At 38.6% G+C, this 14,152-nt stretch overlaps 1 protein-coding gene and 1 long non-coding RNA gene across 6 annotated transcripts in view; one reads left to right on the top strand and one right to left on the bottom strand.

Annotated features, from left to right (window-relative positions):
• The window catches only part of CHD7 (chromodomain helicase DNA binding protein 7), a 166,381-nt gene extending 156,742 nt beyond the window's left edge, over positions 1-9,639 (top strand). For 4 of the 5 annotated variants that reach the window (XM_006019129.3, XM_025198510.1, XM_025198512.1 and 1 more), the window contains 9 exons: positions 108-316; positions 468-1,142; positions 1,888-2,048; positions 3,623-3,850; positions 4,130-4,573; positions 5,153-5,374; positions 5,821-5,961; positions 6,415-6,519; positions 7,454-9,639. In XM_006019129.3, the coding sequence (XP_006019191.1) occupies positions 108-316; positions 468-1,142; positions 1,888-2,048; positions 3,623-3,850; positions 4,130-4,573; positions 5,153-5,374; positions 5,821-5,961; positions 6,415-6,519; positions 7,454-8,416 (3,148 nt within the window). In that variant the 3' untranslated portion in view covers positions 8,417-9,639. The remainder of the gene's footprint in view (positions 1-107; positions 317-467; positions 1,143-1,887; positions 2,049-3,622; positions 3,851-4,129; positions 4,574-5,152; positions 5,375-5,820; positions 5,962-6,414; positions 6,520-7,453) is intronic. The other variant, XM_006019130.3, reaches the window with a different exon arrangement.
• The window catches only part of LOC112549515, a 59,513-nt gene that overhangs the window by 21,419 nt on the left and 23,942 nt on the right, over positions 1-14,152 (bottom strand). The gene's annotated exons all lie outside the window — the stretch shown is intronic.

The following is a 14,152-nucleotide window of genomic DNA, read 5'->3' as shown; positions in this document are numbered from 1 at the left end:
CATTGCTTCAGGGTTTTTTTGAAACAGTACTTGAAATTTTGGATTGTTTGGGACAATCTAAATGATGGCCAGATGCTTTTGTAATTGCCTTAATTTTTCCTCACTAGGTGGACAAGAAGAGAAGAAGCAGATTTTTACCGTGTAGTGTCTACTTTTGGGATTATCTTTGACCCCATAAAACATCAGTTTGACTGGAATCAGTTCAGAGCCTTTGCCAGGCTTGATAAGAAGTCTGATGAAAGTCTGGAGAAATACTTTAGTAGTTTTGTGAATATGTGCAGGCGGGTATGCCGAATGCCAGTCAAGCCAGATGATGGTAAGTTTACTCGCAGGAATAATTCACATGTTTAGCTACTTCTGTTAAGATACTCAAAGTGTTGCAACTTGATTAGATAACTAATGTAAGTTTAAAAAACAAATCTGATATTTATCTACTTTTAAATAATAAAAATCCAATGTTGTTGCAGAACCACCTGATCTTTCTACCATGATTGAGCCAATTACAGAGGAGCGTGCTTCTAGAACTTTATATCGCATAGAACTGTTACGGAAAATCCGCGAGCAGGTTCTTCATCACCCTCAATTGGGAGAGAGGCTAAAACTCTGCCAGCCAAGCTTGGATCTGCCAGAGTGGTGGGAGTGTGGTAAACATGACAAAGACTTACTGATTGGTGCTGCTAAACATGGAGTCAGTAGGACAGATTATCACATCCTGAATGACCCTGAGCTCTCTTTCCTTGAGGCCCATAAAAACTTTGCTCAAAATAGAGGGGCAGGAAATGCAAGTACTGTGTCTCTAAACCCACTGGGTGCTGGCTGCAGTCAAACACCATCTGTTATTCCATCCACACCAGTACAAGATGAAAAGACTACAGAACAAACAGAGTCTAAAGTTGAGACATCTGAAAATCCAGCAGCCAAAGAAAAGTCTGATATTAAAGAGGAGACTGACACTGCAGAAAAGGACACTAAGCAGGAGTGTGATGCTGAGGCTGAGCCTGGTCTTGTTAAATGTGAATTGAAAGATATAGAAATGAGTACAGACATAGATCCAAAATCTATTTCTGAAAAAGGTTCAGAAGAGGATGAAGAGGAAAAACTTGATGATGATGATAAATCAGAAGAGTCCTCCCAACCTGAAGGTAATACATACATACAGAACTGATTTGACCAACAGTTAACATTAGCCTCACAGCTGTTCCAAGCTGTACCCACTGATAAATGGCATACAGGAATCCATTATGCCAGCTGAAGGTTGGTATCACAAAGCGGCTTCCCAGCCCTGCCCACAACCCTGAGTGCTAGGTGCTCAGATATGGTAGTACAAAGAGTGGCTGCAACAACCCTGTCTGCATAGCAGGTGAATCCACACAGCCAATTGACAAAATAAAACAGCCTCTGTGTACCGCCAAAGCACAGTAGAAGGCCCAACGATCTGTCTGAACAATTATTCAGCAAATGTCTAAATTACTAGGAGGTACCATGTCTCAGGTGTTTTATGTATGTATCTTTCAGCAGCAGTGTGCCTGCCTTTCTCTGGAGCAGTTAGCAAAATGTCATACTAAATCCCACTTTTATTTTTCTGAAACATCCAGAGATTGATACCACCTGTTTTTGTTCAACCTTTTGTAGCATAATAATTTAATAGTTTTCTATTAACAGTTTTCCTAGAAAGCTCCTCTGAAGAAGTATATTGCTTATATCAAATGTTGCCTCTGCCCTGAAGTTACAGGATGATAAGTAAGACTAGGGTTGCACTGTTTAAATAAGAAAATGAAGCGGCCCTTTCTCAACTAATTATTATTTTTAATTCCACATTTCAACCAAAGTTTGAGTGAGAATGACTGGTCTGTTTGTAGTTAATGCCTGGTGATTGTTGTTTCTCAGCAGGAGCAGTTTCTCAGGGTAAGAATTTTGATGAAGAAAGCAATGCATCTATGAGCACTGCAAGGGATGAAACCCGTGATGGATTTTATATGGAGGATGGAGACCCTTCAGTGGCTCAGCTGCTTCATGAAAGAACATTTGCCTTTTCTTTTTGGCCTAAGGTTGGTTCAGGATATAAGAGTATGTATCCTTTAAATAGAATTAGTAAAGTTACTCATTTTTTCAGGTTATATTTTGGTGCTATATGAGGTGCTTTTTATTAACAGCATAATGAAGCCCTAGACATTTCATTAAATATTTTCCAACATGATTTCTTAGAAAGGTGGAAAAACAGGAGTGGCATCACAATGAGGACTCTTGGGCAGACATAGACTACCAACAGACATTATATTCCTTGCAGTATATGTGCTTATATGTCAACAGCCTCATGCTTTGTTGATAGAAGCAAATTTATTATCTTGAGTTATGAACTTCATCTGCAGAGTGGCCTGCAGTGTTAGAAGCGGAGGTTTTATAAGATCACCTTTTATTTTGGAGAGGGAGGATTGCAGAAAGAGGGAGTACTAACGACCTACATGAAAGAGCTATTATGTAATGTTGACAGATGTAATTGTATTAAGGTTTCCTATAAACATAAGCAGCAGTTTTGGATAGTTTTAGCCTATGTTTTAATTCTGTAACAATGCAGAAAATTGTTTAATAGGAAACATTCATAAAAACTATGAAACAGTGACTTTGTAATATATCCAGATATAATTTAGTTTCTCTTTTGGAAAAAAAAGGGGGTAGGGAGAGAAATAACATAGTAATAGTCTTAAGCTTACTAATCACTATAACAGGGCCATCTGGTTTGGGGGGGGGGAAAAACTTGCTCTAATAGGCTTATTCCTGGGGAAAGGAAGCAGTCTGTGCAGCTGCTGAGATTTGCTTGTGCCTTTTGCACTGTTCTGCTGTTCAGGAAACTAAAGGACGATCCTTTTTCCATAATAGCTAGTATTTCTCTCGTTCTAAAGTTCCTACTATTTCAAACAGGCTAGAACAGAAAATTATTAAGTATTGAAGTGAAAGAATTGAGCTGTGTTATCTCCGTGGTAAACTTAAGAAACATTAATTACATTAAATCTTCTGTTGTCAGGTTCAAAAAGCTTTACCAAATGGTTCATGGTACAAAAAACCCCCTTAATCTGTGTAAATTCAGTCTAAGTAGACTAAGAACTGTAATTAGAATTTTTTAATGTACACGCTTCAATGAAATTTGAAGTGATAATGGGTGTGGAATGAAAACTGACATTCATTAGATGTCCCCAGGTTGGTGCCCATTTCATAATGTTGAAATTTATTAATAGTGACGCTAATGAGGAACCACTTCCCGGGACAGAATTGCAGATCCAGCCTGTGGATCTGAAGTACCAGGGCTTTAAGACATGGATTTCAGATGTTTTATTTCTCCTGTCCTAACTGTTGATTTTGCTGAACAATTAAAATTTAGCAATATGCAAACAATAATGACAGCTCCCTGTAAACGTGCATTTACTCCTAGAATATTTCTGCCTTGCATCAGTCTTTTTCACCATAATTAAAACACCCAGTTTCTCTTCTAGCTCAGAAGCATTCTGTTCCATATTTTTCATATTTTTTGAGGTTTTGCAGGCTAGACTGCATAGCTGTGTTTATTCTGAGTTTAAATGACTACTTTTCACACCAAAGGTTCTTTTATGTACCTTCCTTTATCCAGGACCGAGTAATGATCAACCGATTAGACAACATCTGTGAAGCAGTGCTGAAAGGGAAGTGGCCAGTAAATAGACGCCAGATGTTTGATTTCCAGGGGCTCATACCTGGGTATACTCCAACAGCTGTGGACAGCCCTCTGCAGAAAAGGAGCTTTGCAGAACTCTCCATGGTTGGTCAAGCTAGCATCAGTGGCAGTGAAGATATCACTGCTTCTCCTCAGTTATCAAAGGCAAGTTTGCATCTCTCTGGTATGTCATAGAAAAGGGAAGAGCTCATTTAATGTTTAGATAAGAGTGGGGAAAAGACTAGCCCAACAGGCATTACATTGTTTTTTGGAAGGGTGGGGATAGGAAATGTGGCCTTTCTGTTTATACAGTTTCTTTTCCCTTCTCCTCCCCCAACCCCTCCACCCCCTTATTGCTAAGTGCAGCATTTTCCTTGCTGCTCTCCCTCCATTCATTACACCTAATACAGATGTTAGTCATTTAAAAAGCTCATTTTTCATTAGGAAGATGCACTCAATTTATCAGTTCCACGTCAGCGGAGAAGGAGGCGGAGAAAGATTGAAATCGAGGCTGAGAGAGCTGCCAAGAGGAGAAATCTTATGGAAATGGTTGCCCAGTTACGAGAGTCTCAGGTGGTCTCAGAAAATGGACAGGAAAAAGTTGTAGATTTATCAAAGGCCTCACATGAGGCAACAAGTTCTACCTCAAATTTTTCATCTGTTACTTCAAAGTTTATCTTGCCTAATGTCTCCACACCTGTATCTGATGCCTTTAAAACTCAAATGGAGATGCTGCAAGCAGGTCTTTCACGCACACCTACAAGGCATCTGCTAAATGGCTCTTTAATGGATGGAGAACCACCCATGAAGAGGAGGAGAGGAAGGAGGAAAAATGTGGAAGGACTCGATCTGTTGTTTATGAGCAACAAACGGACATCACTGACTGTAGTAAGTCAACAACCTAGGTTTGCTTTTTGTTCTTTTGATTTTGTTCTTTTTGTTTCCATTACGAGACCCACAGTTTAAAGTGCTATTGTCATACACCAAGGGACTGTAGAAATTTGCTGCTCTTAGTAATTCAGTCAGTCTCCGTTCAGTCAGAGACATGTTTGCTGTTTTTTTGACCAAAATGTTTCTCAGATTAAATAAAACACTTTTAATCTGAACAGGTGACAGTTGCATTCTGGCAACTGAGTTTTGTGCAGCATATTGCTCTTTACAAAAAAAAAAAAATTTTTTTTTTTCACAAAAACCCTTCAGGTCCTATAATAAAATAGACATCCAATTTTAAAGTTTTTAATAAATATTAACTAAATAAGAAAGATAATCTATCTTAGCAAGAGCTGGCTTTCTGGTTACACATTAAGTTAGTTTAATGTAGCAGTATTGCTTTACGTGGTAAAATGGATTTAAACCACATGTCTAGTGAGATTCCCAGATAGGTCAGTTCTGATTCTTTACTAGTCAGTTTGGGGACTTGCTTCTCTACTCATAAGAATTCACACCAGCATCAACTTTTTTTTGTAGGAGGATGCAGAAGTGACCAAAGCATTTGATGAAGATATGGAGAGCCCATCAGTAAGGAACATTCCATCTCCTGGACAACTGGATCCAGACACTCGCATCCCTGTAATTAACTTGGAGGATGGGACCAGGCTGGTTGGGGAAGATGCCCCTAAGAACAAGGATTTAGTCGAATGGCTTAAATTGCATCCTACTTACACTGTTGATATGCCAAGTTATGTACCAGTAAGTAGATGCTATATAGAACTTCAGTAAATTTCAAATTGGTTTGGCTTTAAGGGTTTGTTTAGTTGTTTTGTTTGTTTGTTTTTTAAAGATTTTTTTTCTAATTTTAGAGGCTTTGAAGGTTGAGCTTACTCATTTAGGTTATGATCATAATCTAATTGATGCTAGGAGGAGCTTTCTGGTCAATGTCACTGGATCATGGATCAGATCTTCATTCACGGGGCACCGGAATGTTGTTTTAACTTTGTTTTATATACACATTTCACTTATATGTTGGAAAAGATGCATCAAACTACAGTATGTAGAACTTTTCCTTCTCATGAGAGAGAATTTGAGAGGTATTGGGCCAAAGTCTTTGTTGCAATAGGTTGATACATGGTTTATACCTATTTCTTTTAACCAAAAACTGACAAGCCAATGCAATATATTTTATTTTTTCCTTTCAGAAGAGTGCAGATGTGCTGTTTTCCCCATTTCAGAAGCCGAAGCAAAAACGACACAGATGTCGAAACCCTAATAAACTGGATATAAACACCTTGACAGGAGAAGAAAGGGTACCCGTTGTAAATAAACGAAATGGAAAGAAGGTAAAACTTAAGCAAATCAGTTCTGAGTTCTTCTCCTAGAGGTGTTTCAGATCATTTCTTGTAACCCAAAAGTAAGAATTCCATGCCAAAGTTGCTTTTAAAAAGGGTTTAATCTTGAGAGGATGAGCCATTTATCTGCAAGCCTTCTTGATCTGTGTCCTTCGTCTGTTGTACAAACCAGTAGCTAAAGCTGGGTGAACAATTTGTTATACTTCTTGCAATTTTCTGAAGTTTTTCATACTGAATATTTAGCTAACTTTTTTCCTTATGGGCTCAACTTGAGTCTTAACTATCTGAATACAATATCTTCCAATTCTAGTACCGTAAGGCAGTATCCCTTAGTCATTTCTGAAATGTATTAGAAGTCAACTCTTAGAAAATAAAATGGAAATGCTTTATATAAAATATGTGCATATAAATATTTATTTATATGGCATTAATGTCTCTAATTAGATGGGTGGAGCCATGGCCCCCCCCATGAAAGACCTGCCAAGGTGGCTGGAAGAAAATCCTGAATTTGCTGTTGCTCCAGATTGGACTGATATTGTTAAGCAGTCTGTAAGTACTTTATTTGTAGGACATGTTCCATTTAAGACTGATACACAGCTCTGAATCCTTTTTGGGAAAACTTTCCATGTAAGCATTCATTATCAAGCCTTAAATTTGCAGCTTGTTTTCAACTAAGGAAATGTTAGTGGCAGAATGGATTTCCCAACACTAGGGAGGAGATGATACAGGGCTGCTGCAGGTGTAACTGCAGCAGAGAGGAGAGTGCCACCTATAACAAGGCAATCCTAAGCATTCATTATGTATTCAGGTTTTCATATTCATATAACATAGAAGCTTGCTAGATGCCAGTCTTTGCCAGTACGTGAATATGAATCAGAAGCTTCGTCACATCCATGTAAGGAATGGAATTTTTTAATGAGAGTATCATTATTGATCAGAACTAAGGAGTTTAACTTTTACAGCTCTACATTTTATAAGATCTCTCCAGAGCAGAGGAAGTAGTTTTGCAAATACCCACATACTTTATAGAAAAAGTAGAGTATCGTTCAACTGATCTCCAGTAGTTCAGTATAAATAGAAAAACAGTGACCAGCATGTAATTGATGTTTTCCTTTATTTTAATTGAGTTTGGCAAGCAGTTTGAAATATGTGTATTTACAGGTCTGATTCTGTTTAGCATATTTTGTCCTGTCATAGAGAATATACGCATAAGTACTCTTTGGAGTTCATTTAGTTCCGTTTTCTACCAGTTGCCAGCGTTTGTATTAGCAGCTAACCATTATTCGTTCACAAAATCTGCAACTGGTACTTCTTTGAATAAACAGTTTAGAAGATTTGGAAAGGAATTATACACTATTTTTCTCATGGGTCCTACCAGATCTGTAGGCTCGTTACCAAGTACTGAAATTGTATAAGCAACAGGTACTGCTTTAAAACTAGAAGTTTACTGACAGAAAATCTGTTCTGCACCCCTTTTGTCCAGGGTTTTGTTCCAGAGTCCATGTTTGACCGTCTTCTCACAGGACCAGTCGTGAGAGAGGAAGGAGCAAGCAGAAGAGGAAGAAGGCCAAAAAGTGAAATTGCCAAAGCAGCTGCAGCAGCTGCCGCTGTAGCTTCAACTTCGGGAATCAACCCACTGCTAATGAACAGTCTGTTTGCTGGAATGGACCTCACAAGCCTTCAGAATCTACAGAACCTACAGTCTCTCCAGCTTGCAGGTCTCATGGGCTTCCCTCCAGGACTAGCAACAGCTGCTGCTGCTGGGGGTGATTCTAAAAACCCGGCTGCCATGCTGCCTCTGATGCTACCAGGGATGGCAGGATTGCCCAATATGTTTGGACTAGGTGGATTGTTGAATAATCCAATAACAGCTACTACCGGAAATGCCACTACTGCTTCCAGTCAAGGAGAAACTGAAGATGGCACTTCAAAGGTAGAAGAGAAGAAAAGCGAGAATGAAGAGGAGAATAAAGACTCTGAGAAAAGCACAGACACTGTTTCTGCTACTGACTCTGCAAATGGATCTGTCAGTGCTGCTACTGCTGTGACTACCACTGCTGCCACCGCCACAACCACCACCGCCACCACCAACACTGGATTGCCAGCAAACCCTCTGGCCTTCAATCCTTTCCTGTTGTCCACCATGGCTCCTGGCCTCTTCTATCCATCTATGTTTCTACCTCCAGGACTGGGAGGATTGACACTGCCTGGTTTCCCAGCATTAGCAGGACTTCAGAATACAGTGGGCTCCAATGAAGAGAAGGCTACTGACAAAACTGAAGGAGCTGCCTTTAAAGATGAAGAGAATCTAGAAGGCAGTGATGCAGAGGAGAGCCTTGATAAAACTGCAGATTCCTCTGTTTTAGAAGATGAAATAGCACAGGGTGAAGAATTAGACTCACTTGATGGGGGGGAAGAAATAGAAAACAATGAAAATGATGAATAACCAGTACCAGTTACAGTTAAAGTGTTTTAAACTTTCGACAAGTGGTAGTCCTACTGTTTACACTCACAGTTAATGTCCATACTTAGTTTTTATAAGCTGTTCTGTAACATAGTGTAGCAAAAAAAAGTTCAAGTCATGTTATACAGATGTGTCAAAAGGTATCTTGGTCATTAAGTATTGTGCAGTGCATTATTTATTATCCCTAGGAGAGATGAAATTTGAGAGGTGATCATGTCTTTTTAAGGAAATTGACATAATGCTCTGCTTTTTTTTTTTTTCTTTTGGTACCATTGGTATTATAAAAGCAGCAATTTGTAATCAAGTGGCACTAATAGAAGGAAGTGCTGCTTAAAGGAAGTATGAAGTTATATATTTAATTTTTTTATTTTAATTTTTTGCTGTGAAGGTCAAGATGAAATTTACATACATGAAATTTACATATCGTACTTGCGCATCATTTTGACTGTATGGGAGTTCACACATTCGAGTGCGCGCGCACACACCCACACACACTCTCTCTCTGACAATCTCCATGATAGTGTGAATGTCTCTGTCTTGAGACACAGCAATAATAAGGCAGCTGTTGAATGTGAAGAGTACCTTTTGGAAATTAACCCACTGAGAAGGTTCTTACAGGATAAAGCTACAGTTTAATCGTCTCGTGATCTTGTAATGCACTGGTATAAACAAAAAAAAAAGAAAAAAGAAAAAAAAATAAAGGAAAAAGAAAATCAGGTACCTTTTTTAAATTAAAGGACTTTGTTACTTTAGCCACAAAGCTAAACAGCATTACCTCAACTCTAAACTAGCCTTGAAGTTTACAGACATGACTTTGTAAATGTATTGTTTTTCTTTGTTGTGATGTCTTTTTATTTTTTCTTTGGAAACTGCTATCATGTAAGATAAGATGTAAATTGCTGCCAACTGTAGTAATGATGCTTTTAATAAAAGTGACCCATGATATGCAGAGATGTAATTATAGAATGTAGTATTTAGGGAAATCATAACTGGTGTTCACTCTATTTTTTTTGTATTCGCAATAGAAGCAAATACAGCATTGTGGCTTTTTGTACAGTTTCTTCTATATCCTCTTTTACTAGATTACCACTTGTAATACTCTAAACTGATTGTCTTCAAGGGACTAGACATGAAGAAAAATTTTGAATTACCTTCACATTATTCCACTGTAGCTAAATCTACAGAAAAGCACACCCCTCTTCCCCCCCCCCCCCCCCTCCCCCCCCCCCCCCCGCATTACTCCCTCAAAAGGGCATGTGAGACTGAGAATACTTTAAAATGTGTTCAGCGTGTGATAATATGGTACACTAAAGAACAAAAGGGCAAAAGAAAAATGAGGCTTTAATAGGCACAATATCTAGGTCATTTATCCTTGGTTAATGGGTAGAAAAACACAATGCTGTAGTGTCAGCAAGGGACACAAAGGCTCTGTGGTATCCTGTAGACCAGAGCTTGTGATGGCAGAAACCACCGTGTCAAACAACCTACATGAAACTAAAACTGACCCACTTTTATAAAACCAAAGCCTCTTCTGGAGAGCTACCGATTTTGTACCCTTTTGTGACCTTTGATATTTGAGATAATGTATCATTTGAGAACTACTGTTTTCACTCTGTGTCACCTGGACACATCCACATCCACCCTGACATGAAGTTAAAGGGGTAGTTTTTCACTGCAGTGCATGGAAAATAAGATCTCTTACTCCTGTGGGCAGGTAACTTCAGTGAAAGATGAAAACCTGGTGCACAGTTCTGAAAATGTTCCCCAAAATATCTCCTGTGGAAAACTCACTCATCATGTTCATTTAGAGAAAGTAATATTGTCTGTGCCTTTACAATTTTAACTGGGTAGGAACTTAGCTGAACTCCGGTACATGTTGACAGAAGGGCTAGACCAATATTCCAAGGGCCAGATTCAACGAAGGGGAGTGTATGAGGGGGCAGAACGTTGTTTGAAAAGAGCATTTTGTGAACAGGGAACATAGATTAAAAATGAAAAATTAGAAAGTGAATGTTGTGTGAATGACTCATGGGCATGCACTGTTTAAATGAAGAGATAAATCTATGTCAAAATGTCTTGTACTGCCACTTCAATGTATCATAGAGTTAATGAAGGTCAGGAAGGAATTTTTTCCCTATACGAATCACTGAACAGTTGACTAGGTTGCATTATTCTTGCCTGTTTCTATAGCATCACACACAGGCCATCATAAAAACCTAGATACCAAACTTGGAGGGCCACAAGTCTGATCCTGGGCATGAAATCCTGTCATACATTCGTTTTTATCAGGTTTTGAAATTATTTGAATGCTTAAAAGCTAATTTGTTGAAAAAATCATGGGCTGGTTCCTTTTTTCTATGTTCTTTTTACCATTATAAAATTATCAATTTTTATTTAATTTTGCAAGGAGTTTGCAGAGGATAATGATGTCCCTTGGGAATATCTCTTCAATTGGCAAGAATAGGAATTTATTTTTTAAATTCCAGCATATACCCTCTTCTCAAAAGAAAAACCCTCCTGCTTATTTCTTATTTTGCTATGGTCGCTGCCAACAGTGGACATCAATACAGGAAAACCTGAATCATGGCATGTTATGTTCACTAGCTCAATTTACACAATTCATACCTTACTATAAATATTTTATAGCAATAACTAATATAGTAACTAGTTCTTTTTTCAAAGAAAAATTGAAACTTATGTTAAGAAAAGAAATAATGAAAACATTCATAAGGAAACAAAAGAGTAAATTTCAAACATCTTTGTTTTCTACATTTTTAAATGCAAGTCACCTACCTTCCATAAGGAAAGGACGGGGGGAGGGGCAGGATGCTTGATTTTGTTTGTTTGTTTGGGGGGGTTTGTTTTTGGAAGGGGTAACAGCCCTGAGTTTAAAAAAATGAAGTGGGGGGGATTGCCATCTAATGTCCAAGAACTGTATTACATGAAAATAAACTTTTTGCTTTCACGAGATAATGTTTTTTTACTTGTTAGTTGTTGAAAAAGTTTTAAAAATCCTGAAAGTTGTAGGAATCTAGTTAAACCTGCACAAAAGACTGCCCTTAATGAGGTATGAGATACTGTTCTAAATATAGGGAGTACAGTGGTGTTCCTCTTTTAGTAGACTTCTATTTCCATTAAAGCATCTCTTTTCTGTAGGTCTGTAGGAGGTCACTTGAAGCCAAATAGCAGTACTAGGGGAGGATGTGATTTCTGAGCCTTGCACAAAAATGCATGGTGTACACTAGTGTCTCTGTGTGTAATATGCATGCTTGTTTAAGCAGACGGTACAAAATTGCTCAGACTATGAGATGAAGGAAAATATTTAAACTTTCTTTCGCATGTTGGTTGTGAACTTAATGAATGTAAGCTGTAAATGAAACTGTTGCAAGTGATGGAAAGATTCTCTGATGGAAGAGGTCCTCTTAAAACTGGTCTCTGGGATCTCCCATTAGCTTTGGTCTCTGTTTCATACCAATGTCATATCCTATGACTTGTCTATTTGTAAAATTTACTACAGAATTTGCATTCTCCTCCTTGGAGCAAGGTGCAGGTCTTGCCCTTTAGGGACCTTTATCATGGATTGTCATGAAATAAGCATCTTGAAGAAAAGGCCTTTTGGGGAGTTTGAGTATAACCATTTTAACCTATTTTTGCACTATTAGGGTTCCCATTAAATGTTGGTATTGCACACAAAATGGTTTGACATTTAGAGCTCTGTTAATCTACAGCATGCACTTCAGTGACCTTTGAAACCTTATTGTATGGTCTGGGGTCTAGTGAAGTAGGGCAGCTGATGACTCCAATTCTAACCTGCAGCTCTTCCTTGTGGGATCTGAAAGGCATAAGTTAAGGAATGTTCCTGATTCAGTTCAGTAAGGAGGTTGCTACTTGGATAATGTCATAATTTTCTGAGCTTGGTTATGTAGAAGGTGCTAGATGAGTTTGTGTGTGAGATTCCCGGCTGAGATGTGCTGGGAGAGACGAGTGATTGGCCTTTTATAAGTAGAGATTAGATTTTAAGTGTGCATGCTTAACAGTAGATGGAGTCAACTGTTTGACTGAAAGTTTAAGGGTAGCTAAACTCCAAAAATAATAGTTACCATAGTGCAAATCTCAGCTGAGAGTTCATTTCAGCTAGAGCCATAGTTTCTCTTTTAGCTTGGCTTATTTGAATGAGTACATTGTATAGCAGCTGCTGAATCAAAAAATGTGTTCCTGCTAAATCAAAAAGTCTTTGAAGCAGTCCTGTATTTCACTCCAAAATCAAGGTGTACAGGTAAATATCCAGACTTGGTCTTCGTTTCATGTCAGGTCATTTTTATGTAAAAGCTGTCCTTTTTTTGTAAACACTGTAACCTAAATTGCTGAACTATACTTTCAGAACTGGGTACATCAGGAACAGAGAATGATTATTCGGTTTTGCGTGGGGAGGGTAGGAGGTGAGGGGTTGTGTTTTGCATTTGTTTTTTGCTTTTTACCCTTCACATTTTGGCATTAGGATTGGTAACAGGCCCGACCTGAACTGCTAACAATGGCAGGATGCTAGGTGTTGCACTAGCAATACCTTTTCTTTCAGTGTCTGGGTCTAGAAGTCTGTCATGAGTAAGTGTTCCATCTAAGTAACATTGGAATGCTTTTTAAAAATCTCTCTCACTTTTCCAGATTTTACTCAAAATACAGGTGTGCAGATTGACCTGAAAATATTCCATTTGAGGAGCACCCACCAACAAGAATAAGAGCTGCCACCCTGCCCCACATGACTTAAAAAAGGAGACTAGCTTTTTACAAATGTGGCTCATTAATCTATAGTGCAGCATTTGAATATTGATTGAACGTAGGAAAGAACAAGCACTGAACTGTGTGTGGATTTTATCACAAATTTCTGATAAAATGTGTGAGTCGTATGCATGTTAAACAGCATGGGTGACATACTGTTTTACAGTGGTTAGGAATAGTTGTATATCAGATTTCAAGTGGAAATTGTCAGCAGCTCTGGTGGTTTTTTTTTTCCTTTTTACAGCTCTGGTGCTCTTGGATGATGCTTTGACCTTTCACATGCAGATTTACGGAACTCTGAAACCTGTCGTTTGTGCATGGAGGAGTCCACTCCAGCTCTGGTGTTTGTGCTATCAGTCCCCTCCCACAGGGTTTTTCTGCTATTGTTGGAGTCATAAAGGATTTGCATATCTGTGACTGCAGAGCTAATGTTCTCTCACTCAGCTCAGAGGCCCTGCAAGGCAACTCCATGATCCCTTCCATTTTTTTTCTAAGGGTGAGCAGAAAATAAGAGACGGCCATTGTATTTCACTGCAGAGGCATTGTTCTGCACCAGACAAAGATGGCATATTTCTACGATTCATAGTTTCTGCTCTTTCAGCCATGGCTGGCCACTGATGAGCAGCTGTGCAGGCTTTGAGCAGCCTGAAGCATTTCCTAAAACCCTTAAAAATATGAATTTTTCTGAAGCACGTGCCATCCAGATCCCTCCTTCCTTCCCCTCCCCCCAGATATAGAGCAAGGGGCTGAAAACATAGTGTTTGCTCTTTTAAAGATGTGTTCTAAATATATTTTTCCTGAATTACCTTCTGAAGACTCAGCCTGTTTTCAGAAGATTTATATAAAGATATATGAGAGAGTGTGTTACATTTTTCTTCGATTCCTGAATACTTCATAGATAGGAACAAAACACCGTCTAAAAGAATTTTTAAACAGCGCGGG

The sequence above is a fragment of the Alligator sinensis genome, unplaced genomic scaffold, assembly GCF_000455745.1.
Source record: "Alligator sinensis unplaced genomic scaffold, ASM45574v1 scaffold860_1, whole genome shotgun sequence".
NCBI lineage: Eukaryota > Metazoa > Chordata > Crocodylia > Alligatoridae > Alligator > Alligator sinensis.
This window is presented reverse-complemented; position numbering and strand designations above follow the sequence as displayed.